This window comes from Callospermophilus lateralis, chromosome 9 (genome assembly GCF_048772815.1).
Source record: "Callospermophilus lateralis isolate mCalLat2 chromosome 9, mCalLat2.hap1, whole genome shotgun sequence".
Classification (NCBI taxonomy): Eukaryota; Metazoa; Chordata; class Mammalia; order Rodentia; family Sciuridae; genus Callospermophilus; species Callospermophilus lateralis.
In genome coordinates, this window is record NC_135313.1 from 38,510,559 (window position 1) to 38,535,304 (window position 24,746).

The 24,746-nt window shown below is 33.7% G+C and overlaps 1 protein-coding gene across 1 annotated transcript in view; it reads left to right on the forward strand.

Annotated features, from left to right (window-relative positions):
- The window catches only part of Dnah7 (dynein axonemal heavy chain 7), a 289,014-nt gene that overhangs the window by 15,419 nt on the left and 248,849 nt on the right, over positions 1-24,746 (forward strand). The window contains exons 3-8 of the mRNA XM_077110312.1: positions 5,094-5,202; positions 6,440-6,587; positions 12,063-12,150; positions 13,401-13,581; positions 15,656-15,731; positions 18,273-18,398. Of these exons, the coding sequence (XP_076966427.1) occupies positions 5,094-5,202; positions 6,440-6,587; positions 12,063-12,150; positions 13,401-13,581; positions 15,656-15,731; positions 18,273-18,398 (728 nt within the window). The remainder of the gene's footprint in view (positions 1-5,093; positions 5,203-6,439; positions 6,588-12,062; positions 12,151-13,400; positions 13,582-15,655; positions 15,732-18,272; positions 18,399-24,746) is intronic.

The following is a 24,746-nucleotide window of genomic DNA, read 5'->3' on the forward strand; positions in this document are numbered from 1 at the left end:
AGGAGGGAAGGAAAATTAAGCCGAGTCCTTAATCTTGAAACCCAGGACCAGGTTCACCATGGTGAAGCCCAGTGATGAGCCAACTCCCACAGCCCCTATCATCTGGTCCATAGCCACAGACAGAGCTTTAGGAACCGCATTAGCCTCTGGAACTGACTGCCTCTGAGGCAGGAGAAAATAAATAAAAATAGTAGTAAGGAGACAAAAGGAAGGACAATGAAATAACATTTTAATTCAGAAGTTTTGCATACTTTTCCAGGCCTGTCACTCTTTAAGCTAGTCTCTCTTGCAGGTCTGAGACTCCCAGATTCTTGAAAAATCTGTAAAGCTATCTGTGCACTGCTAACTAACACCAGCCCCCCCCCCCCAATAGATCAAGCAAAGAGAGATATGATATCTTGAGAAACCTATAATTTGGGGACATTTAAGCACTATCTACTGATCAGATAATAAAGACTACATCAACTTGAGGATTAGGAGAGTGACCAGACCATCATAAACCATCTTGAGTTCGCTGGACTGATATTATTCCTACATACCTTTCTCTGTACACCCCTCACCAAGTTTCCTTTAAAAGAAAAGCCAGAAAAAGCTGCATCTCTCACTCTGAAGATGATTTGACTTCTTGAATGTGTATTCCTTATTTTACCCCCCAAAGTGTCTCTCTCTTGAGATTTCCCTCATTCTCCCTTGAATATGTGTCTACTTTCTTAAATAAACCTCTATGCCTCTGATTGGCAAGTGTGAAATTCTTTTTCATCACATATGCTAGGAAGTCTGCTGTTCCTGATTGCTTCTTCTTTCTGGGAACTCCTTAAATCCTTCTTCAGAGATACCTCTTCTGTGATACCTCCACCAGCTCCCCTACAATCTCAGGCAGCAGAGCAGGGAACAGGATTCTACTTTCTGGGGAGCAGGGCATGAAATCTAGTGCAGATCAGTGTCTCAGAACCCAGTCTCAGTCCTACTATGGTGAGACCCAGCACCTAGTAGAAACTGAAGGACCCATACACATGCCAGAATTCTGAGACAGAACCTATAGATCTTCCCTGGCATCAGGTATAGACCTGTACACTGTTAGAAGAGACCTGAGTTTCAATCTTCATAATTTCCATCCTTGGAATGGGTCCAGGAAGTGCCTGTCCTCTTGAGACTGTATTTGTTGTGACTATCACACTCAGGTGTGACCCAGCTTAGTGGCCAAGGGACTCTCTCTACCCATTGTCCCTCAACCTGAGCTAGCACAGCTGTCACCAGACCAGGGCTAGCAAATGGGGCTCCAGAACTTCCTTAGCACTCACTGGAGACCTGTACCCAAGAGAGATGGACTCATGTTTCAGCCTGCATCACTGCCAGCTGTAGCATAGGCCTTCATGCACCCTGAAACTGCAGGGCCATGCAGCTGTGAGGCTCCGGCACAATCCAGCTTAATAGGAGTATAGGTGGCCAAGGGACTGTCTTCACCAACACTGTCAGAGTCTCAACAGCATAGTGTGGTGTTAGACCCCATCCACTGGGGATAGGACAGCATAGTAAACACAAGAATTTGCCTTGGAACCTAGCACATGGCTGGTAAAACCTAATACTGGGCAGATCCTAATGTCTCTTCCTGCAGACAAAGCCTCTAAAACAGTTCCAGTGCCAGGGGAAGATACACAGTCCCAGTAGATTGGACTTCTATCCCAGTTAGCATCCCCTGTGGCTGGCTGCAGTGGTCTGGGGGTACAAGTCTACCTTAGTAATAGGAAGTCCATAGTGGTGCTGGTCTTGCAGTCTATGGATTCAGAGTGTGACAGCTTGGTGACATTGGTGGCAAGAAGTATTATATAGAAGCCTGGGACTGGTCTATCTATGGTGATTCTTCCCAGATTTTAGCAGAATCTTATAGTGCTTGACCATGGGCCAGTAACTGAATGAGGCATCTGGGCCTACTTGGGCCTCAGGAAGAGGCTTGTGAGCATGGACTACATTTTTTAGGTACTTTCCTGATTCTTTATGAATTTCACAGAAACAGTGTATTTGGAACAAACTTGTTCTTGGATTTCTCTGTAGTACTGAAGTAATGACAATACGCTGTTAGCAGACTCCTGGAACATCTGGACCTGAGCACCATCCAGTGCTGAATAGAAAAGTTACTACAATCTCAGAGAAAATAACCAGGCTGCTTAAAATTTCTGGAAAGACTTGCGCATGTGTGCAAACATACACACACACACACACACACACACACACACATGCACACAAGCACACATGTATACATGCACACACAGCCTGATTAGGAAGAATGGAATAAATACCTAATCCATATGCAGACAACATCATACGCCAGCAAAGATCAAGAGCTTTTAAGAAACCATGACCTTACCTAATATTCAAAATCAGGTGCCAGAAATTGATCAGTTGAAAAATAGAGACAAGATTTTGAAAGATGTAAGAAAAAAGAAGCAACAAATAAGTGTGTTCCATTGCATGATGGTGGACTTCTCAGAAGAAACCTTATATAGGTCAGGAGAGGGTGGCATGAGATTTTTTATAGAACTGAAGGGGAAAACTGTCAACCAAGTGTACTGTGCCCAGCAAAGCTGTCTTTTAAAATGAAGAAGAAATAAAGGTATTCCCACACAAAAGCTAAGAGAGTATATCTCTACCAGAGTTGCTAAAGGAAGTTCTTCAAACTGAGAGAAATATTAATGGATAAGAAGAAAACATGGAAGGTATAAAATTAATCAGTAAGAATAATTATACAAACAAATTCAAATGTTCTAATATTATAAGCATTGTGTATAACCATTTATATCTTTAGTGTGAAGACTAAAAACAAATAATTTAAAAAATAATAATTATATTAATATGTTAAGAGCTAAGTAATACAGAAATATATAAATTGGGATATAAAATTTCATTGTGTAGGGAGGAATGCAGTACAAGTATACAGTTTTCTTATTAGTAATATTTCTCTTATTTGTTTCTGTTCTTTATAATCATATTAAGTTGCTATCATTTCTAAATAGCTTGTTAAAGTCAAAAGTTTATTTTTGTAATTCTCATGGTAACCACAAAACAAAGATCTATAACAAACTAAAATAAACAAGAAATCAAAATAACTACTAGAGTAAACTACTTAACCATAAAGGAAGACTATAAGGGATAGAAAGAAAGAAACTATAACAAAACTAGGAAACAAGTTATGTAGTGACTACAGTAAGAATTTACCTAAGAAAAATCATCCTGAATATAAATGGATTAAATTCTCCAATTAAAAGACATAGAGTGACTGAAAGGGTTAAAAAAAGTGAGAGAAACCTAAATATATATTGCTTATAAGAAACTCATTTACCTATAAGGACACAAAGACTGAAAATGAAGGGATAGAATAAGATATTACAGGCAAACAGAATCCAAAAGAAAGCAGAAGTAGCTATGCTTATATCAGATAAAATAGACTTTAAGTCAAAAGCAATACTAAAGAGATAAGGAAGGTCATCATATAATGTCAAGGGGGTACAGTCAGCAAGAAGAAATAACATTATATATATATATTTATAATCTCCAACTTTGGAACACCCAAGTACATATAGAAAATATTAATATATATAAAGGGAAAGAAAAATTCCAATATAATAATAGTTGGAGACTTTAATACACATTTTCAATAATAGAAAGATGATCCAAATGGAAAAATCAACAAAGAAAATGTAGAAGTGAATTGTACCCTAGACCAAATGCACCTACATCTATAAAACATTCCATCCAACAGCTTTTGAGTGCACATTTTTTTTCATCAGCACATGAAACATTTTCTAGGATATGATAGGTCACAAAACAAGTGTTGGCAAATTTAAAACAATTGAAATCATATTGGGTGTCTTTTCTGACCACAATGTAATAACACTAGAAACCAAAGATAAGAAAATTTTGGATACTATGCAAATACATGGAAATTAAAATTTAATTAAAAATTAAATTTGAACAACCAATGAATCAAGGAAGCAATCAAGACTGAAATTTAAAATTTCTTGAAATAAATGAAATTGGAAATACAATGTATGCAATCTATGGAATATAGCAAAAGTAGTGGTAAGAGGGAACTTTATAGCAATGAATTCCTACATCAGAAAAGTAGAAAGATCACAAATAAAAAGCTTATTACTACACCAGAACTAGAAAATAAAGGAAAAAACCAAACCATAAGTTATTAGAAGGAAATATATAATAAAGAGTAAAATGGAAATAAATGAAATGGAGACTAAAAACAAAATACAAAAGATCAATTATACAAAGAGTTCTTTCTTCAAAAAGATAAACAATATAGACAAATTCTTAGCTGAACTAAGAAAAAGAGAGGACTTAATCAGAGACAAAAAAGGAGACATCACAACAGCATGGAAATCCAAAAGACCATTAGAGCAATCTGAGCAACTATGTGCCTACAAATTTGATAACCTAGAATAAATGGACAAATTCCTAGACCTAACCTAGAATAAATGGACAAATTCCTAGACCTATATACCTTACCAAGGAGGGTGGGGATAGGGAAAGGTTGATCAATGGGTCCTAAGTATAGATAGATAAAAATGAGAAGTTCTAGTGTGTTGTTGTACAGTAGGGTAACTATAAACAACAATAATATACTGAATACTTTAAAAAACTAGAAGAAAGGATCTTGAAAGTTTTCACCAGAAGAAATGAATGTGTGAGGAGGTAGGTATGTTGAATCTGATCTCAACATTACACAATGTATGTATGTATTGAAACATTATAGGGTACTCCATTGATATGTACAATTTTAGTCTTTTTTGTATTAGTTAAAATTTTAAAAAGATAGAGATACTTGTCAAAATCTGGGTATTAACAGAATGAACACCTCAATTTTAGGTAACAGATATCCATATCGAACTGGCAGCACGGATTTTGGTAATGTCTCTCAAGTAGCACATACTATGTGTTCTTGTGTAAAATCTGCTGTTGAGTGTTTGAACCTCCTTCCCACATTCCTGATTTGTTTGAGAAAATGTCGGCATTTTATGAAACATATATTTCATGAAAAAAATCTACACATTTCTTATTAATGCTATTTAAATCTCATATTTTAGGTGAGTACAAAGCCCCAGTGGCAGCAGGCGGCCCCTTCGTTTAATTTGAATATAAAGCAAGACAATGAGATTCCAGAAACTTTTAGTGTTAAAAATGAACAGTCATATGGTAAGAACTTCAATATTCTATATTAGATTTAAGAAAGTTTCTAGAGGAAAAAACACAACATTTAGCTAATAGAGTCACAAAATTATAAAGCCTAAATGAGATTTATGTCAAGTAGAAAAATTACTCCCAAATATTTTCCATCAGAAAGTAATTGATTCAGTTCTTAGTTATTTCAGGCCATTCATTGTAAATGCTGTTAGAGATGATATTTTAGGAATTGGGATGTTTATCATAAAACTTTTGTTTATAGTAGTTAAAATTTGCCCTTCTATTAAATTTTTTCTGAGATGGATTTAATGAGATATAAATATTACTTCCAAATTAGTCATTTAATTCATTATTACGATTACCAGTAGTAGTAATAGTAATAGTAGTGTTAGGAGCAGTTGCAGTAGTCATAGTAGTGGTGATAGTAATAGAACTGGGGATTGAATCCAGATGTGCTTTACCATGGAGTTATAACTCTAGCCCCCCTGCCCTCTTTTTTTAAAAAACATTTTAAGATAGGTTATTGCTAAATTGCTGAAGGTCTCACTAAGATGTTGAAGTTGGCCTCAAAGTTGTGATTCTCTGCTTTGACCTCCTGAGTTGCTAATTTTTTTTTTTTTTATTATCCTGACTCCTTGAAAATATAGTGCTTATCAGCTGGGCTTGATGGCACACACCTGTAATCCCAGCGGCTCAGGAGGCTGAGAGGCAGGAGGACCAGGAGTTCAAAGCCAGCCTCAGCAATTTAGTGAGGCCTAAGGAACTGAGTGAGACCCTGTCTCAAAAATAAAAAATAAAAAGGACTGAGGATGTGACTCAGTAGTTAAGTACCCCTAGGGTTTAATCCCCAGTATCAAAACAAAACAAAACAAAACAAAAAAACATTGTTTATCAGATTTATTACATTTAATATTAACATTTTTATTATGGTTCTGGTTCTTTAAATTTTCTTAAATAGTTTATATTCAGTTTTATCATAGGTTTAATCTTGTTCATTTAAAAAGATCCTATGCAAATATAATTGAAAATTGTTTATTATATTAATAAAATAGGATAAATCAGTTGAATATTCTTGAAATAGACAAAAGTTTTCTAGCATGATGATATTAAACCAGAGTAGTTTAGCTTAGGGTTCCTTAAGAATTTAAAGCACTTTTTTTTTTTCTTGGATGCTGCTTTAGCATTTTTTCTAATCACTTAAATATTTTAGCTAGCTTTCTAAAGGGATAATTTTTTTCTTTAATTCCAGGTGAATACATGGAACACTTTGGGAAAAAAAGCAAAATCCTCAACCAAATTGATGATGGCCACGCTAAACCATCTACTTCCAAATCAAAGGGCAAATCTCCATATAAAGAAAGAGAAAACTTTAGAAGTACTCTTGTTAATGTCATAATGTAAGTTCTGTAACGCTTCTATTATGCATTAGCCTCATTAGAGTTCCTGGGAAATTTTATCTAAAAATATAAAAAAATATAATATTTCTGTGCCTTGAAGTCTTGTTGCAGTGAGGTCAGTGTATAAATAAAGAAAGACCTTGAGTTTAGCCCTATTAAGCATGTCCTACTTTTAAACCTCATGAGTTTTAAACGTATGTATGTTAATGGTTGACGTTGGCTGAGAAAAATTTCTGTGAGTTCTGGTTATTGGTATGGAAGCTGGTGGAAAATTTGGCTAGTTTGTTTTCCCCCATGTTGTCTGCTCAGGTGATATGGTGACTTCTCTGATGTTTGGGTCTCCTTGTGTAGAAAGGAATGGGGTGGAATGGTCTGTAATGGGAGTATGGCCCGAGTGACCTGGTCTGGGGTTTAGAACATTTGATGGAGAGCATTGTAGACTCAAATTACTAGTTCCTCCTTGCCTTGTTCCCACACAGCCTCACGTAAGTTGTTTGGTACCCTCTTTTGTTTCATTACGAGTCAGGATACAACCATTTGTGGAACAAATATGGTCTCATGACCTACTGTGGTGACTCACCCACCTGTGGACCCTGTTTTACTTTCCTCTTGTGGCATTGTACTGGCTGGGTGACCATCTTGAAGGGATGACAGTGGGTACTGAGTGCTTAGAAAGTGCATGAGGGGTATTTATGGGAGTTCTATGCAGCTGAATTGAGGCTATGTGCCTTGTCTAGAGTAGTTTTGGGTTTGCTTTTGCCAGGCACCCTAGAATATTACCGGTTAGGTCCACCTGTACTGCTTTCTTGGTTTAAGTGTGCTTGCATAACACAACCAATGTAAAATCAACACCCAAATCAATGGAAGGCCTTTGGCTAAAAATTCTTAAGAAACTTTTTTTTTCTACTTGGAACCCCTGGCCAAGAAAGATGAACTTTTTTTCTTCTTTCTCAATGGTTTGAATATAAAACTTTATTATGCATAATAAATACTACCTTTGATGAGCGTAGACATGCTGGAACACAATGGTACTGGATGGAAGAGGGCTATCTCTTTAGAAAGTGAACAGGTTTAGGAGGCTCAGAGTCTTCTGCCATGCCAATTGGCCAGTCAGAAGGGCACATTCCAAGGGGACATGAGGGCATGCAGTGACTGAGATGAGCTTTCTTAATACAAATTCCTGTGCTTATAATTTCTAGTCCATTATATGCATATATAATGTTTTAATCAGCTTTTTCACTACTGTGACCAAAAGATCTGAAAAGAATAATTAGAGTGGGAAAAGTTTATTTTGTGGCTCATGGTTTCAGAGATCTCAGTTCATAAATGGCTGGCACCATTCCGTGGAGCTCTGAGGTGAGGTGGAAAGTCATGGTGGAAGAGGGTGGTGGAGGGAAGAACAACTCATAACATCTCAGCATGAAAGCAGGGAGACTAAGCTCAACTTACCAAATATATACCCCAAAGGCATGACCTCGTCCATCCACACCTTACCAGCCTATAGTCACCACTCAGTTAATTCCTATCAGGGTATTATCACATTGAAATGTTAAGACTTTTCATAACCCAATCATTTCACCTCTAAACCTTCTTTCATTTTCTCATATATGAGCTTTCGAGGGACACCTCATTTCTAAACCATAATATATATGATCATAATATATTGATCATGCTGTCTGCACCAAAAATGATTTTACATCTTCATTTTCCATCTGGTTGCTTTTCTTTTCTCTTTCTTTCCTTTTTATACTTGTTAGGTTCTTTGGCTCATTATTGAAAATAACTCCTGAGAATGGAATTCCTTGTCTTGAGGGTTAAAGCATTCAGTCTTTCACAATTATGTGAGATGTTAATTGCGAATATTTAAGATTCCCTTAGTGGAAAAAAGGGGATCCTTGAATGCCATTAGTGGACATGTAAATGAGTATAGTCATTATGGAAAACTGTATAGAAAATTCTCAAAAAACTGAAAATAGAATTACCATTGATCTAGCAATCCCACTTCTGGGTATTTATCCAAAAGATTTGAAATTGGTATGTTGAAGAAATGCTTGCACTCTCTTGTTCATTGTAGCACTATTCATAAGACCCAAGTTATGGACACTAAGGTTATAGACACTAAAGTGTCCATCAACAGATGATTGGATAAAAAGATGTGATACACACACACACACACACGCGCGCGCGCGCGCGATGGGATACTATTCAGCCTTTTAAAAATAAAGGAAATTGTAATTTACAATTACATAGATGGCTTTCAAGAACTGGCTAAGCGAAAGTCAGTCATAGAAAGACAGATACCACATGTTCTCACTTGCATGTGGAATGTAAAATGGATGAACTCATGAAGCAGAGAATAGAATCATGGTTACCAAGTGGTAGGGATGGGGTGGGAAATGGGGAGATGGTGGTCAAAGGATACAATGCTTCAATTAGGCAGGAGGAGAGAATTTTTTTCCTTTGAGAATCTTTACATAGTGTGGCAAATATGGTAGATAATAATATAATGTCCATTTCAAAATCACTGAAAGAAGAGTAAACTTCAAGTGTGCTCACTACAAAAAGTAAGTACTTGAGATGATGAATATGTTACTTGGCTTGATTTATGTATTACACGCTGGATTTATAAATCATAATATCACTTTTACCCCCAAATAGATAGAACTATAACTTTTTAATTTATAATAAAAAATAAAAGCTAAATTTAAAAGAACACATAAAATGGGAACATGGACAAAATAAATGTGTAAATGAAAATAGAAGATAACTTTTATCAGGTTGAGGAAGTTTCCTTTCTTTCCTTGTTTTTTGAGAGTTTTTTCATGAATGATAATAGACTTTTGTTCAATGCTTTTTCTGTGTCTATTGATAAAAGGTCATTTGGCTTTTGGCTTTTGTTCTATTAATATATGGTATTTTATATTATTTGCTTTTCCTATCTTAAAGTAACCTTGCATTCTTTTTAGTCATTGTGAATAATCTTTAATATGTTGTTGAATTTTATTTGCTAATTTTTTTCATTTATATTTGTGAATAATATGGGCCTATAATTTTATTGTCATGTCTTTGAGATCAGGTTTCTATTGGTCTCACAAAATGAGTTGGTAAAGTGTTCTTACCTTTTCTATTTTCTGAGTTTGTGTAGAATTGGTATTTATTTCTTGTTTGATAGAATTCATTAATGAAGACATCTGGACCTGAATGTTTCTTTATGGGAAATTTATTAATTACCAATTAGTTTACTTGATAGAGATCTGTTCCTACTTTCCCTTTTTCAGTCATGTTTGTTGCCTTTGAGAATGTATTCCTTTGCATTACATTGCCTAATTTACTGGCATTAGCTAGCTATTCAGATAACCTCCTGGTTTTCATTCTTCCTACTCATTTCCTGCCTGGATTCCTGCTGACTGCAAGACCAGGGCCTTTTGGAGGTCTGCAGACAGACAGCTTTCCTTCCTGCATGACTCTGGTATCTTAAATGATTTCTTCTATCTTCTGTCTTCTTTTCATGTTCCAGAAATATTCCTTCAACTGATGACTTCTAAATCTATTCTCAATTATGGGTTAAAATCATTTTACTACCATTTTCAGGGTGAAACTGAAAAAGGGTACATTCATGCTATTTTACCAAAAGTCTTGATTAATTTTTATAAAGAAGAAGAAAATCAACATTTTTATTTTCATCTTTGAGATATAAAGTATATCCTACTTTATCTTTGACCAACTTGAGTGTCTCCTGTATTGCTTGTTTTATTTCTAATTGGAATGTTGTTCTATTGGAAAGAGCATGGCTGTTTGGAGGTATATATTGTTGAGCAAATCCTTATTTTTGTACTTAATTAGCTGAATGACCAAGAGATAGTCATTTAATCTCCATGACATTCAGTTTCTTGTGAAGTGAGGATAATTATGTCATTGTTATTTTAACAATGGATGTGAGAGATAATATATGAGAAAATGTTGAAAGCCTGAAATATGTGATCAAGAAAAAGCTTTTCTTTTCATTGTTTCCCATGAGCAGAATCTTGACAATAACCTTAGAATGAAAGAGTCATAGAGTTGTAGAGTTGAAAGAATCTTTACCCTGACTACAAGAATTTCTGCAGTAGATCATATAAATCTAGTGTTTTTCCTCTTCCCTTTCCCTGGTCTTTCTGCATCTCTCTAGGTAGGCATTATTTACATAGTTGATGAAGTATGTTTGATTCTCAGGAATCATCAAGGTAAATAATATGAACATTTCTACCATTTAAAAACCCAGCAGGTATTAAAATTAATTTAAAAAAAACCAAAAAACTTTATAATAGTAGAGTGTGAATCCAGATTTCCTGATGCCTGGAATCTTACTGTTGTATTAGTTCCTCTTTTCTATGCAATCAATAATGTAATGAGATTACATTTGTGGTTAAAATAAGCAATTCTTCTCTTCTAACTACTGAATACCTTGAAGATCTCAAGGTACTTTTAATGTTCACATTCCCTCACTTGATAAACATTTTTTGAGCACCTGTGATGTATTGAATTAAACTGAACAATCACCCAAAGACTTGACTTTTTTTTTGCTCATATAATTTAAAAGAATAAGGGTAAAATTGCGCGCGCGCGCACACACACACACACACACACACACACACACACGACTCCTGGATTTGCAACAGATGAATTAAAAGGTTTATTCTTTAGTTTGGTAGCTTGGGTATTCTGTAACCTCCAGTCTTCATTCACCAGATTGTTAGTGGGGAGATTTTTTTTTTTTTTTTAAATACAGCATCACTGCCTTGGATCCATCTCAGACAAACTTGAGATCCAGAGAATGATATACCTGATGCTAAGTAGGTTAATGCTATTCCAGAAAAACTTATTTTTCTTGAGGATGTGAACTATGCCTTTCTGTACAGTGGAGCCCCAGAAAAAAAATCACAAAATGTGGCTCATATCTTGGCATAGATTTTCTATTATATTATAGTTGTAAACATAATGGTATTATATGAGCACATATCCAATAAAAATACATCTGAACATATGAGCTTCCATGTCACTTCTTGCTAACTTGTAGTTCTCTAGAAATCTGAGAAAACTCCTTTTGAAATACGTATCTGTTTCTTTTGCAAAAGAGCATTTTAAGTTATTTCTATCAGTGCTTCCATTAAAACCCATATTTATAAATTACCTTGCTTTGCAAATACAGAGAGAGCTTGATTTTGGAGTAATGAAGGAGAATGAGTAAAAGCCATAGAAAAGGGAATGGCTTTTGAATTAGCTATTGGAAATCACTTCCAATACAATTGTCTCCTCATGAATATGAAGAAAGTATTTTGGGGGGAATATGGTACCAAATACATATATATACCATTTATAAAATGTTTAGAAATGCTTTTTTTCACTAATAGAAAACAGTCCTGGTATTTTTAATATTGTTTCATGTTATAACTGCCCTTTATATTTTTTTCAATATTGTGTTTATCATTTTTTCAGGCAGCAAGATGATGTTTTAGACTTGGCTACCCCTGATGAAACCACAGTTCCCAAAGCGACCACTTCTGCAATAGAAAAAGATATCTTGGTAACAAGCTAGTTCTTTTATCAGTAGAATTAAAAATACAGGAAACACTTGAATATACTTTTATTATATTTCTGAGATTATTCTGTGAGCCTCCTTTGTGGAGCTCTGTGGATTTAGGAGTAAATATAGAATTCCATAAAATGCCTCTATTGGATTAATGGAGGAAATCATTCTCTATTTTGTCACTTAAAACTACAATTAAAGTATCTTGATGGCAGACCCCTGTAATCTCAGTGGCACACCCCTGTAATCTCAGTGGCTCTAGAGGCTGAAGCAGAAGTCTCATGAGTTCAAAGCCAGCCTGAGCAACCTAGCAAGGCCCTACATAACTTAGCAAAACCCTGTCTCAGAATAAACAATAAAAAAATGGACTGGGGATATAGCTCAGTGGTCAAGTGCCCCTTTGGTACTGGGGGAGTACCGAAAACAAAAAAACTCAAATCTACTTGCTTTCCCATCTTAAAGTTAGCCTCAGTTATGTATAGGTTTTACATGCTTTTTATTATTTTATGAGAAATTATCTGTTATATAGTGTACATTTATGAAGTGTATCGACTATCTTTAGAAATAGTGATTCTTCAAGTATACCAATACATAATAATTTTTAAAATGTGGATATTAAATAATGTAATAGTGCTAATTTAAAGTTGAGGTTTAATTTTTTTTCTAATAAGTGCCATGTAAATACTTGTGAAAATATATTAAAGTTTAATTCCATTTTTAGAGAAATAACCCCAGGTTTTTAAATAAATATTTTATGAACACATATAATAGAAGTTCTGAAATTATAATATAGATTATTAATAGGTCAATTAGAAATTTTCTAAATCCTATTGTATAATATTTTTGGAATTACTATGTAGGGATACTGATTTGCTTGAAGCTTTTAATATCTACTTTTGATTATCAATAATAACAGGACAAAATTTAACATTTTTAAACATTTATGAAGCACTAAACTCTAATTTACAATAGACTTTAAGTGCATCATATATTTGGTAATATAATGTGATGATTAATAGTATATTTGTGAATTGAAATAAGAGCTTTAATTTTCATGAAATAGCACATGTATTTTGAATTTAAGAGATATTAAATAATGCTTCCATGAATTACACGCAATACTTCTTTATAATTTATAGAAACTTAGTTCTTCTAAAACTTGAATTTTTCTCAATGGTTTTGCATTTTGACAAACATTGTTCTTTTTTTATAATACCACCTGTGTTTTCCCTCTCTCCTCTTTGTAGAGATATTACTATTATATTCACCATGGAATTGATACGGACCACGTAGCACCAATGGAAGATTCTTGGTTAGAACATGTATTGAATTTAGTCCCACAACATCTGAAAGTTCTCACTGACAGTATAACGGCATTATCCGATGAAATGAGAGAGGATTATCTTCTTAGTGTAAAGAAATCCATAGGTAAATTGGGATTACTCTTTGCTTTCTAATTTGAATATGTATTACGTTAAAGATAATTTTTAATTGAAGTTTAACACTTATAATTGAAATTATTTACTATATTAATTATGTTGTTTCCTATATTGTTACATAAAATCTTAGGCAACTTTTTATAATGAATTCCAACAAGCAATTTTAAAAATTAGTCTTTCTGTTTGTAGTAATGCATACTCTCAATAAAGAATATCACTGAAGAAAATTATAAAACCATAATTTCAATCCCTCAAAATATTTATTGAGTATCTAATTTATGCAAGGCATTGGACACCTAAGGAGATAGTCTCTCTCTTCAAAATGGTTCCTTCCTTCAAGGATCTCTTGGTATATGTATAAGAGATAGATATATACATATATGAATATATATACATATATGAATAATAACTTAAAAATTTAAACATTAATAATGAACATTAATATTAATGATGTCATAAATTTACATGATTACATTATTGCTATGGACCAAAAATTGGAAAGCCAGGGCCCAGAGGCCATGTTTGGCCATTGCCTGTATTTATAAATCAAGTTTTATTAAAACACAGCCACATTCATTTATTTTCACATTGTGTTTGCTTTTGAGCTATGAGAGCAGAGTTGAGTAGTTGAGTAGTTATAGCAAAGACCTTGAGGCCCACAGAGTTGGAAATATTTATAGTCTGGTCCTTTACATAAAAAAGAATCATTGACTCATGGTATACACCAATAGATTAACCCTAAGTCTGAACATCTTTAAGAATCATTTTTGAAGTACAGATTTCTGGTCCAACCCGAATTAAAATGCTTGGAGATGGGACCTTGGTATCCATACTTCTAAAAAAGGTTCCCCAGTTGGTTGCAGTAATAAAACTGGTATAACTGATGCTCTGTTCAAAGTTGGAGACATCACAACACTTTGGGATGACCTGGGAACACTTCCCTGAACACTTCCCAAAAATGTTCCCAGATCATTCACTGCATTTGATTTTTATTGAGTATCTTGGTAATATAAAGAGCCAAATAGTATAATGAGGGATTGAATATCTTGGTAATATAAAGAGCCAAATAGTATAATGAGGGAGATGAACAAATCACTGAACTATAAAGCACAGTAGTAAGTGCAATAAGAAGACAGACAGAGGACGTAAGGGAGAAGATATTACCCCAACTTGTTAGGAAGGACTCTGGAGGCCCCTGAACTGAATCTTGAAGGATAAGGAATGTATTCTTGAGAACATGTTTGTCTTAGGAAATGGTACAAGCTATGGCAGTTTTGATGACCAAAATATAGCATGTGTTTTGGGAAGGGGACACTATCTGAAGGTCTTATATTTCTTTTTAAAGCAACTGAAGGTAATGAACAGGCTCTGAAGAATTTTAAGCATGGTGGTAATGGCATATTTGCATTTTATAAAGAGATTCTTGAAAGACAGGCAAGAGAATTGGTATTTGTGATTTAAAGACCACTGAAAACAAAAGCAGAAGAAGCTTATTTGACTGATTTTAAGCTTATTTGACTGATTTTATAATAAGATAGTTTTATGCACTTATGCTATTTAAAAGACAACAAGTTTGAACTGAACAAGAGAACAAGTTGTGGCTCAGTGGTAGAGTGCTTGCCTAGCATGTGTGAGGCACTGGGTTTGATTCTCAGTACCATGTATAAATAAAATAAACTAAAAAGATAAATTTTAAAAAGTTGATATGTTCCTTTCTACAGTGAAAGAAAACTACTCTGTTTTGATGAGCTTCAATTCAATAAGAATACTTTTGGTGAAAAAGCTATAAAGGACAATGTAATATTAAAAACAATTATCATTTTCAAATGAAAGAATAGGGACACATTGTTAAGAAAGAGAACAGATATTCTCAAAGATGCAAATCTGATTGTAATCATAAGTTATAAAAATTTTCTTCATAAGTACTAAGATTGTTTATTATTAAAAACTTTAATTTAAATTGATTAATTTTAATAGAATTAGTTTTATAATTGCTTGTAATAAGTTTTGTAAATGCATAATTAATATAAGGTTATTATAAAAACTTTACAATTTTCTTTTAGTTGATTTTGTTTTAAAAGACCCTAGAGAAAAAGAAGATGATAAAAAGACAATTGAACTTCCACCCCATCGTGCTGAGTAAGTGGTCAAGTTTCTCTAAGAATATTGATTTTATGTGACTGTTTATGTTTATATAATATATTTACATGCCATGTTTTCTCATACACATGTTTATAATTTATATCTAAACATATACATTAGATAATTACATATGTGTATGTATATATTTCATATATTCAACTAATTTTTATTATGATCTTTATTGATGTATTTAAACTATAGTATGTTACATTTACAAATTGATGAATAGATGGACAGATGATTAATCACATGGACAGATGTACATTTAGATGGTGGAGAGAACCTGAAATGTCTTTGTGTCTCCACAGCAAGTAGTGAAAGGCTTCAGATGTGGTGGGGTATCAAAGCTTGATGATAACTTTCACAAAAACACATTTGAGAACCTGTAGAAAACATGCATAAATGTGGAAAGCAGTATGGAGATTCCTTGGAAATCTGGGAATGGAACCACCATTTGACCCAGCTATCCCTCTCCTCAGACTATACCCAAAAGATTTAAAAACAGCATACTCCTGGGGCACAGCCACATCAATGTTTATAGCAGCACAATTCACAATAGCTATACTGTGGAGCCAATCTAGATGCTCTTCAGTGGATGAATGGATAAAAAAAATGTATGGCATATATATACAATGGAATACTCAGCATTAAAAGAGAATAAAATCATGGCATTTGCAGGTAAATGTTGGCATTGGAGAAGATAATGCTAAGTGAAGTTAGCCAATCCCCCCAAAACAAATGTCAAATGTTTTCTCTGATATAAGGAGGCTGACTCATAGTGGGGTAGGGACAGGGAGCATGGGAGGAATAGATGAAGTCTAGATAGGGCAGGCAGGTGGGAAGTAAAGGGAAGGGGCAAGGATTAGCAAGGATGGTGGAATGTGATGGACATCATTATCCAAAGTACATGTATGAAGACATGAATTGGTGTCAACATACTTTGTATACAACCAGAGATATAAAAAATTGTGCTGTATATGTGTAATAATAATTGTAATGCATTCCACTGTCATTTATTTTTATAAAAAAATCAATTAAAAACTAAAAAAATTTAAAAAAAGAAAATATGCATATATAGAATGTCTTAATTTAGTACAAGGATTAAATTATAGACCATATAATGGGAAAATTCACTTGCTGTATATTTTCCCTTAAAACTAATTGACATTTAGGAATAAATCTCTTAAATAGTTTGAAGAATGGGACTTATATAATTAAAAAGCAATTCAGTTTTACTTTCTTTTTTTTTTTTTTAATTAAAAATGTTCCCTCCAAAAAAAGGAAAAGAAAAAGGAAAAAAAAAAAGAAGAAGACATCAAGTAGCCACTTAATTTCTATGGAGAACATCTGTTCTCCTGGGGAAAGACAAGAATTATCCTTCATAATTATATAGGAGGTATTGCAATCACACCCGAAAAGCTAAATTAATCTTACTATGGAGCAAAACAGGACAAACTGTTTAAAATCCGTGAGAAAAAAACGTTATAGTAAAAAATGGATATTGAAATATACAGAGGTTTGAAAATACTGTAAGATGAAAACACATTTAATATGCCTACCTATTGAACATCATAGCTTACCAACATAGTCTGCTGTGTTCCACAGTTTACCTTCCTCATTGCATGGCTAGCTGTAAGCTGCAGTGCCCTGCTACTGTCGAACATCATGAGAAACTATTATCACTGTGGCATATTGCCAATCCTGAAAAAATTCAAAATTCAAAGTCCATTTTCTACTGAATGTTATTGCTTTTGCACCATCATAAAGCTGAAAAATCCTAAGTCCAACTGTTGTAAGTTGGGAGTCATCTGTATTCTGAAAGATAAAGATGGCATATATTTAATATTTAAAGGATGATTATTTAAATCATTGGAGTTACAGAACAAATGGGTCTTCAGTTAAGAATGTTAAAGGATATCTGTGATTTGAAAATGTTCTTTACACGTTAACAGATGATAATGTTCAAGGGAATTTCCACAGGCAAGTTGGACTGTGTCCTTAAAATATTTTAAAAATAAAGGCAAAATCCAAATGTTGTATACCCTAAAATTAACAGAGTTTTTTCACATATGAAAGATATCTGGCTACAAAGATATCATTGTAAGTTATTTGTAGACTCAATCAGATCAAGTATTTACAGACAAAAATTAATTTATGTGCTAAAGATTAAAATTTAGTTGGATAATCATTATTATAATGAAATTATACTAAGCCATATAGAGTATACCCTGTATATATTTTTCAAAATAATTTAATATTGTATTATTTATTAGGTGATATATTTTTATTAAAAGCAAATAATTATTGCTAAAAATTTGCATTTATTGTAAATATACTTCTTTTCTTTCTTTATTCCTTTCTTCCTTTTTCTTTTCTTTCTTTCTTTTTTTTTTTTTTTTTTTTTTTTGCTGTGTTGGGGATTGAACTCAGGGTCTTATGAATATTAGGCAATCACTCTATCACTGAGCTATACTCTAGCCCAATACTTTCTCTTGATTATTAAAAATAAATAATTAAATATTTTCTCTTTGTTTTCAGGATGGAAATTCTGCCAAAACCTTGGAGAACATCTTTCTTAGCTGCAAGTAGTTATATTAGGGATCACTTGAATGCAATGAATCCCACGATGCTGGCTGTGCTAGATTTGTGGCACAGTACTTTTAAGTGAGTATTTATTTCTGGATTTATTGAGGTTTTTAAAAGAGAGATAAAAGTTATTTGTATCACATCTTTTTAAAATATTTATTTTTTAGTTGTAGTTAGACACAATACCTTTATTTTATTTATTTTTATGTGGTGCTAAGGATCGAACCCAGGGCCTCCCATGTTCTAGGCTAGTGCTCTACCACTGAGCCACAACCCCAGCCCTGTATCACATCTTAATTATTTCTATTATTAGTTTAACTGCAAATTAAAACATTAATTACAAATACAAGGTAAATATTCAAAGTATTCAAACCTGGTTTTAAGTACACAATATAGGTATACATAGAGTGAGTATTGCCTTTTATTTCTAACCCAGTTCTGCCCTTCTTCCTCAGTTGAATACCACAAGTACTTTAAGGATAATTACAGATAAGAGGCTGAATTGTCATACTTTGTTTAAATTACACAGAACTTTAATCGTTACAGTCCTTTAACGCATGCGGAAACCTGGTGACTGCCCAAGTGAGTGATGTGAGGTAAAGTCCAGGATGACTGCTGGGAATCATGGCCTGTCTCCCAGCTCTTGTTTTGGCTGTGTGACACAGCTGTGTATATAGAGTGTTTGGCAGCTGAATGTGAAGCCTGGTTGGTAGTTGCTGGTGGAGAAAAAGAACTTGGCCTCTTAGGGTAAAGAGAAGGGTTCAACATGCTATGCTGGACCTTCAGCTTCACTGTCCCCTGCATTTCAGTCCCCTTCCAAGGACCTGGGAAGCATTCTGGTAATATACTCACATGCATGTATATTTTTAAAATTTGCAAAAACAAATGTAGATTTATATTATTTTTCTTAAAAAGGACATCTCTTCAGGTTTCCAAAACCTGTATCTGCCCCTACCCTTATGAGAGATGAGATGTCACCCTAGTTTCCAAAGCTGGAGTACAAGGGTGGCCTGGCAAGCCTATCCTCACCCCAACCACAGGCACTGCTTGCTTACATGTAAACTGCTCTCCAGAGTTTTCAGGGTTTTATTGAATAGGGGCACAATAAATGAGTATGTTATTCTGCCTCCTATAGAACAGCCAAGGGAAATACACTTCCTTTAGAACTACACTAAGTATATGTGTGTTACAGAAGCACAGGCGGTGTCCCTGGCCTTGGAAACCCTCTGTACATACCTTCTGGGGCCTGGCCAACTAACTTTTCTGAACTTCTAATATCAGATTCTATGGGCACATGAAGCACCTAACCCCCATTCCAGCTTGCCCAGCTATGTCTCTATCAGATCACAGACTGGTTCTCCCTAGGCCTCAATTTTTCCACATATAAAATGATTGCTTGTTGAGTTCATGGTGTCTAAGGCCCCTTTCTTTTCTTACTCCATCTCTCTTTACCTTTCTTCTTTTAACAAATTTTAAATTTAATTTCTTTTTTTCATATTTTAAAGTGGTTTATTATAGTTGTATATAATAGTGGGATTCATTGTTAAATATTCATACATGCACACAATATAGCAATATGATTTGGCCAATATTATTCCCCAGTATTACTCCTCTCCCTTTTCCTCCTCCCTCCCCCGGGTTCCTTTTCTACTCTATTGACATCCTTTCAATTTTCATGTTTCCCTCCCCACCTTTCTTTTCTTTTTTTTTTCTTTAGCTCCTACATCTAAAGGAAAACACACAACCTTGACTTTGAATTTGGCTTATTTCACTTATATATATGTTCTCAAGTTCCATCCATATTCCTGCAAATGATATAACTTCATTACTCTTTATGGCTGAATAAAACTCCATTGTGTATATATGCCTCATTTTCTTTATCCATTCATTTATGAAGGGCACCCAGGCTAGTTCCATAGTTTGGCTATTGTGAATTGTGCTGTTAAAACATGGATATGTATGTATCACTATAGTATGCTGATTTTAATTCTTTAGGATAAATACCGAGGAATGGTATAGCTGGGTCATATGGTAGTTTTATTCCTAGTCTTTTGAGGACGCTCCATACAGATTTCCATAGTGGTTGTACTAATTTACAGTCTCTCCAATAGTGTAAAAGTGTTAATTTTTCTCCATATCTTCTCTAGTATTTATTGTTTGTACTTTTGATGGATGCCATTTTAACTGGAGTGAGATGAAATCTCAGTATAGTTTTGATTTGCATTTCTCTAATTGCTAATGATGAACAATTTTTTTTCATATATTTGTTGGCCAATTGTATTTTTTCTTTTGAGAAGTATCTGTTTAGTTCATTTGCCCATTTATTAATTGGCTTATTTTTGTGTTAAATGTTTTGTGTTCTTTATATATTCAGGATTTTAATTTCAGAAGAGCAGTTAGCAAAGATTTCCTCCCATTCTGTAGGTTGTCTCATCACAATCTTGTTTCTTTTGTGTGCAAAAACTTTTTAATTTGATGCCATCCCATTTATTAACTCTTGGCATTATTTCTTGAGGTTTAGGGGTCCTATAAAAAAAGTCATTGCCTGCACATATGTATTTTTTTTTAGGAGTTTTATAGTTTCTGACCTAATTCTTAAGTCTTTATCCATTTTGAGTTGACTTTCAGCATTGCTTTTTTGGCTTAGAATTGTTTTGGCTATTATGGGTCTTTTGTTTTTCCACATGCATTTTAGGACTTTTTCTGGTTCTGGGAAGAATGTCATTGGTATTTTGATGGAGATTGCTTTGAATCTGTATATTGCTTTTGGTTGTATAGCCATTTTAACAATATTATTCTCCCTATGCATTAATATGGAAAGTCTTAAAATCGTCTTGTGTTTTCTTCAATTCTTCTTTTTTATTTGTAGAGGTCTTTCATCTCTCTGGATAGATTTATTCCTAGGGTTTTTTTTTTTTTTTTTTTACGCTATTGTGAATGGAATTGTTTTCATGATTTCTTTCTCACTAGATTCATTATTGGTTTATAAGAAATGTATTGATTTTTGAATGCTGATTTTGTAACCTGCATCTTTGCTGGATTTGTTTATTAGCTCTAGCAGCCTTCTGGTAGAGATTTTTGTACCTTCTAAGTATAGGATCATGTTATCTGCAAACAGTGATAATGTGACTTCATCCATTTTTTTGGTTTTATTCCTGTTATTGCCTTCTCTTCCATCATTTCTCTGACTAGAATTTCTAGTACTATATTGAATAGGAGTGGTGAGAGTAGACATCTGCATCTTCTTTCAGATTCTATATTTGTGGCGAATTACATTTATTAATTTGTATATGTTAAACTATTCTTACATCCCTGAAATAAAAACAAACTTGGTCATTGTTATGGTGTAGATATTAGGTGTCCCCCAAAAGCTCATGTGTGAGACAAGGCAAGAAAGTTTAGAAGTGAAATGAATGGGTTATGCAAGTCTTAACTTAATCAGTATAAAAATCTCCTGATAGGGATTAACTGGGTGGTAACTGTAGGCAGACAGGGTGTTGCTAAAGGAGGTGGGTTCCTGGGACCATGCCTTTGGAGTAAAATTTTATCCTTGATGAGTAGAGTGAAACTTTCTGTCTGCTTCCTGGTGTGATGTCCTGAGCCACTTTTCTCCACCGCACTCTTCCTGTATGATGCCAGGAGCAGTGGAGTCAGCCATCTATAGACTAAGACCTCTGAAACCATAATCCCCAAAATAAACTTTTTTTCTTCCTCTCATTGTTCTTGTCAGGTCTTTGGGTGTGAGCAGTAAAAAAGCTGACTAAAACTCTCATGATATACAATCTTCTTAATACCTTGTTGAATACGATTTGTTAATATTTTATTAAGGGGTTTTGCATCTAGTTCCATCAGTGTATTAGTCTATAGTTATCTTTCCTTGATGTTTTCTTATCTGATTTTGGTATGAGGGTAATACTGGCTTCATAGAATGAATTTATAAGTGTTCCATCCCTTTCTATTTTATGAAAGAATTTGAGGAACATTGGTAGTACATCTTCTTTAAAGGCCTGGTAAAATTCAGCTGAGAATCCATCTGGGCCTAGGCTTTTTGTTGTTGTTGAAGGCTTTTTTTATTGTTTTATCTCATTGATAGTTATTTGTTTGTTTTTTTATGTCCTCTTTTTTAGCAGATCATATTTTTTTCTAGGTTTTCCAATTTATTGGAATATAAGTTTTCAAAATAGTTACTAATGATCCTCTGGATTTCTATAGTGTCTGTGGTGATTTCTCCTTTTTATGATTAATTTTAATCTTCTTTTTCTTTTGGTTAGTTTGGCTAAGGTCTTATCAATCTTGTTTTTCTTTTCAAAGAAACAACTCTTTGTTTCATTGATCCATTGTATTGTGTTTTTGTTGTTGTTGTTGTTGTTGTTCTCAATTTCATTGATTTTGGCTTTTATCTCAATTATTTTATTACTTTTGCTCATTTTAGAATTGGTTTATTCTTGTTTATCAAGAATAAATTGGTTTATTTTTGTTTATCAACCAATAAACTTGCCTTTTGATGTAGCATTATATATTTTTATTTGGGATCTTTCTGATTTTCCCATGTAGGCACTTATAGCTAAAAAAGGTCTTTTAGAAAGACCTTTATAATGTTCCCTGATTTCTTTGATCACTCATTCGTCATTCAAAAGTGTATTCAATCTATAATCTACATGTTTATGTAGTTATGTAGTTTTTGTGGGTTTTTAGGTGTTGATTTCTACTTTAATTCCATTATGAGCAGATAAGATGAAGGAATTATATGAGGTTTTGTTTTTGCTAAAAGTTTCATTGTGACCTAAAATATGGTCTAGTTTGGAGAAAGTTTTCATGAGCAACTAAGAAGAAAGTGTTATTGTTGGATGAAATGTTCCATAGATGTCATTTAAGTTCCTTTGATTTATAATTATTTTTAGGTCTAAAGAGTTTTACTAAGTTTATATCTGGCTAACTTCTTTATTGGTGAGAGATGTGTGATGAAATCAGCCAGCATTATTGTACTGGGGTTTATCTGAATGTTTAATTTGAGTAGTGTCTGTTTCATATAATGAGGTGCACCAATGTTTGGGGCATAAATATTTACTATGGTTATATCGTCTTGTTGAGTTATTCCCTCTACTAGTATGAAGTGACCTTCTTTGTCTCTTCTGAAAAATTTTGACTTGAAATCAGGTTTGTCAGATATGACAGTAGCTACTCCTGCTTATTTACAGCCTGCCTATTTATATCAATTTACATCTTTAATTTTAAGCCTGTGGCCATCTTGCCTGTAAGGTGAGTCTCTTGAAAACCACATATAGTTGGGTCTTGTATTTTTAATTCATTATGCCATCCTATGTCTTATAATTAGAGACTTGAGAATATTTATATTTGAATGTTCTTATTAATTCCTGCCATTTTGATTTTTTTCTAATATTTAATTTGGCCCTGTTTCCCATTTGCTTAGCTACTCATAAAATCATATTTATTCATTTGTGAACTTGTTTTTATTTGTTCCGTTTTGAAGTATTTCTTGACTTTTTTCCACAGTGCTAGCTTAGTAGTTGTAAATTCTTTTTTAAAAAACCTTTTTTGTAGTAATATATGAACAGAATTCCTTTATTTATTTTTATGTGGTGCTAAGGATTGAACCTAGTACCTTGCACATGCTAGGCAAGCGCTCTGCCACTAAAATACAACCCCAGCCCAGTAGTTGTAAATTCTTTTAATTTCTGTTTATGTTGTAAGGTTTTTACTTATTCTTAGATTCTGAAGGATAGATTATCTGGATTTAGCAATCTTGGTTAACAGTTAATTTCTTTCAGGGCTTTTAACACATTATTTCAAGCCCTCCTGAATTTTAGAGTTTGTGCAGAGAAAACAGAAGTAATTCCAATTGGCTTGCCTCTAAATGTGACCTTCATTTTTTCTCTTGAGGCTTTTAAAATTCTATCCTTCTTCTGTATATTAGGTATTTCAATTATAATGTGTTTTGGAGAGGTTCTTTTTTGATCATGTCTGTTTGGTGTTCTGAATGCATCTTCTATCTGGATGTCCATCTCTTGTTTTCTAGGTTTGGAATATTTTCTGATATTATTTCCCTGAAGAGTATATATATCTATGCTATTAGCCTTTATCTTACAACTCTCTCCAATTATAGTGATTCTTAAATTTGGAATCTTAATATTGTCACAGAACTCTTGTATATTCTGATCATGGTTACTTATTTTCTGTTCAAGGCTGGCCACTGCCTTCCAGCTCTGAGATTCAGTCTTTGGCATTGTCTACTCTATTAGGGAGCCTTTCAATTGAACATTTTATTTGATTTATAATGTCTTTTTTTTTACAATATTTGTCTGGTTCTTTTTCAACATCTCTACCTCCTCATTGTGTTTCAAATTCATATCCTGTACTGTGTTCCTTAATTCACTCAGTTGTTTTTCTGTGTTCTGTTAGAATTCA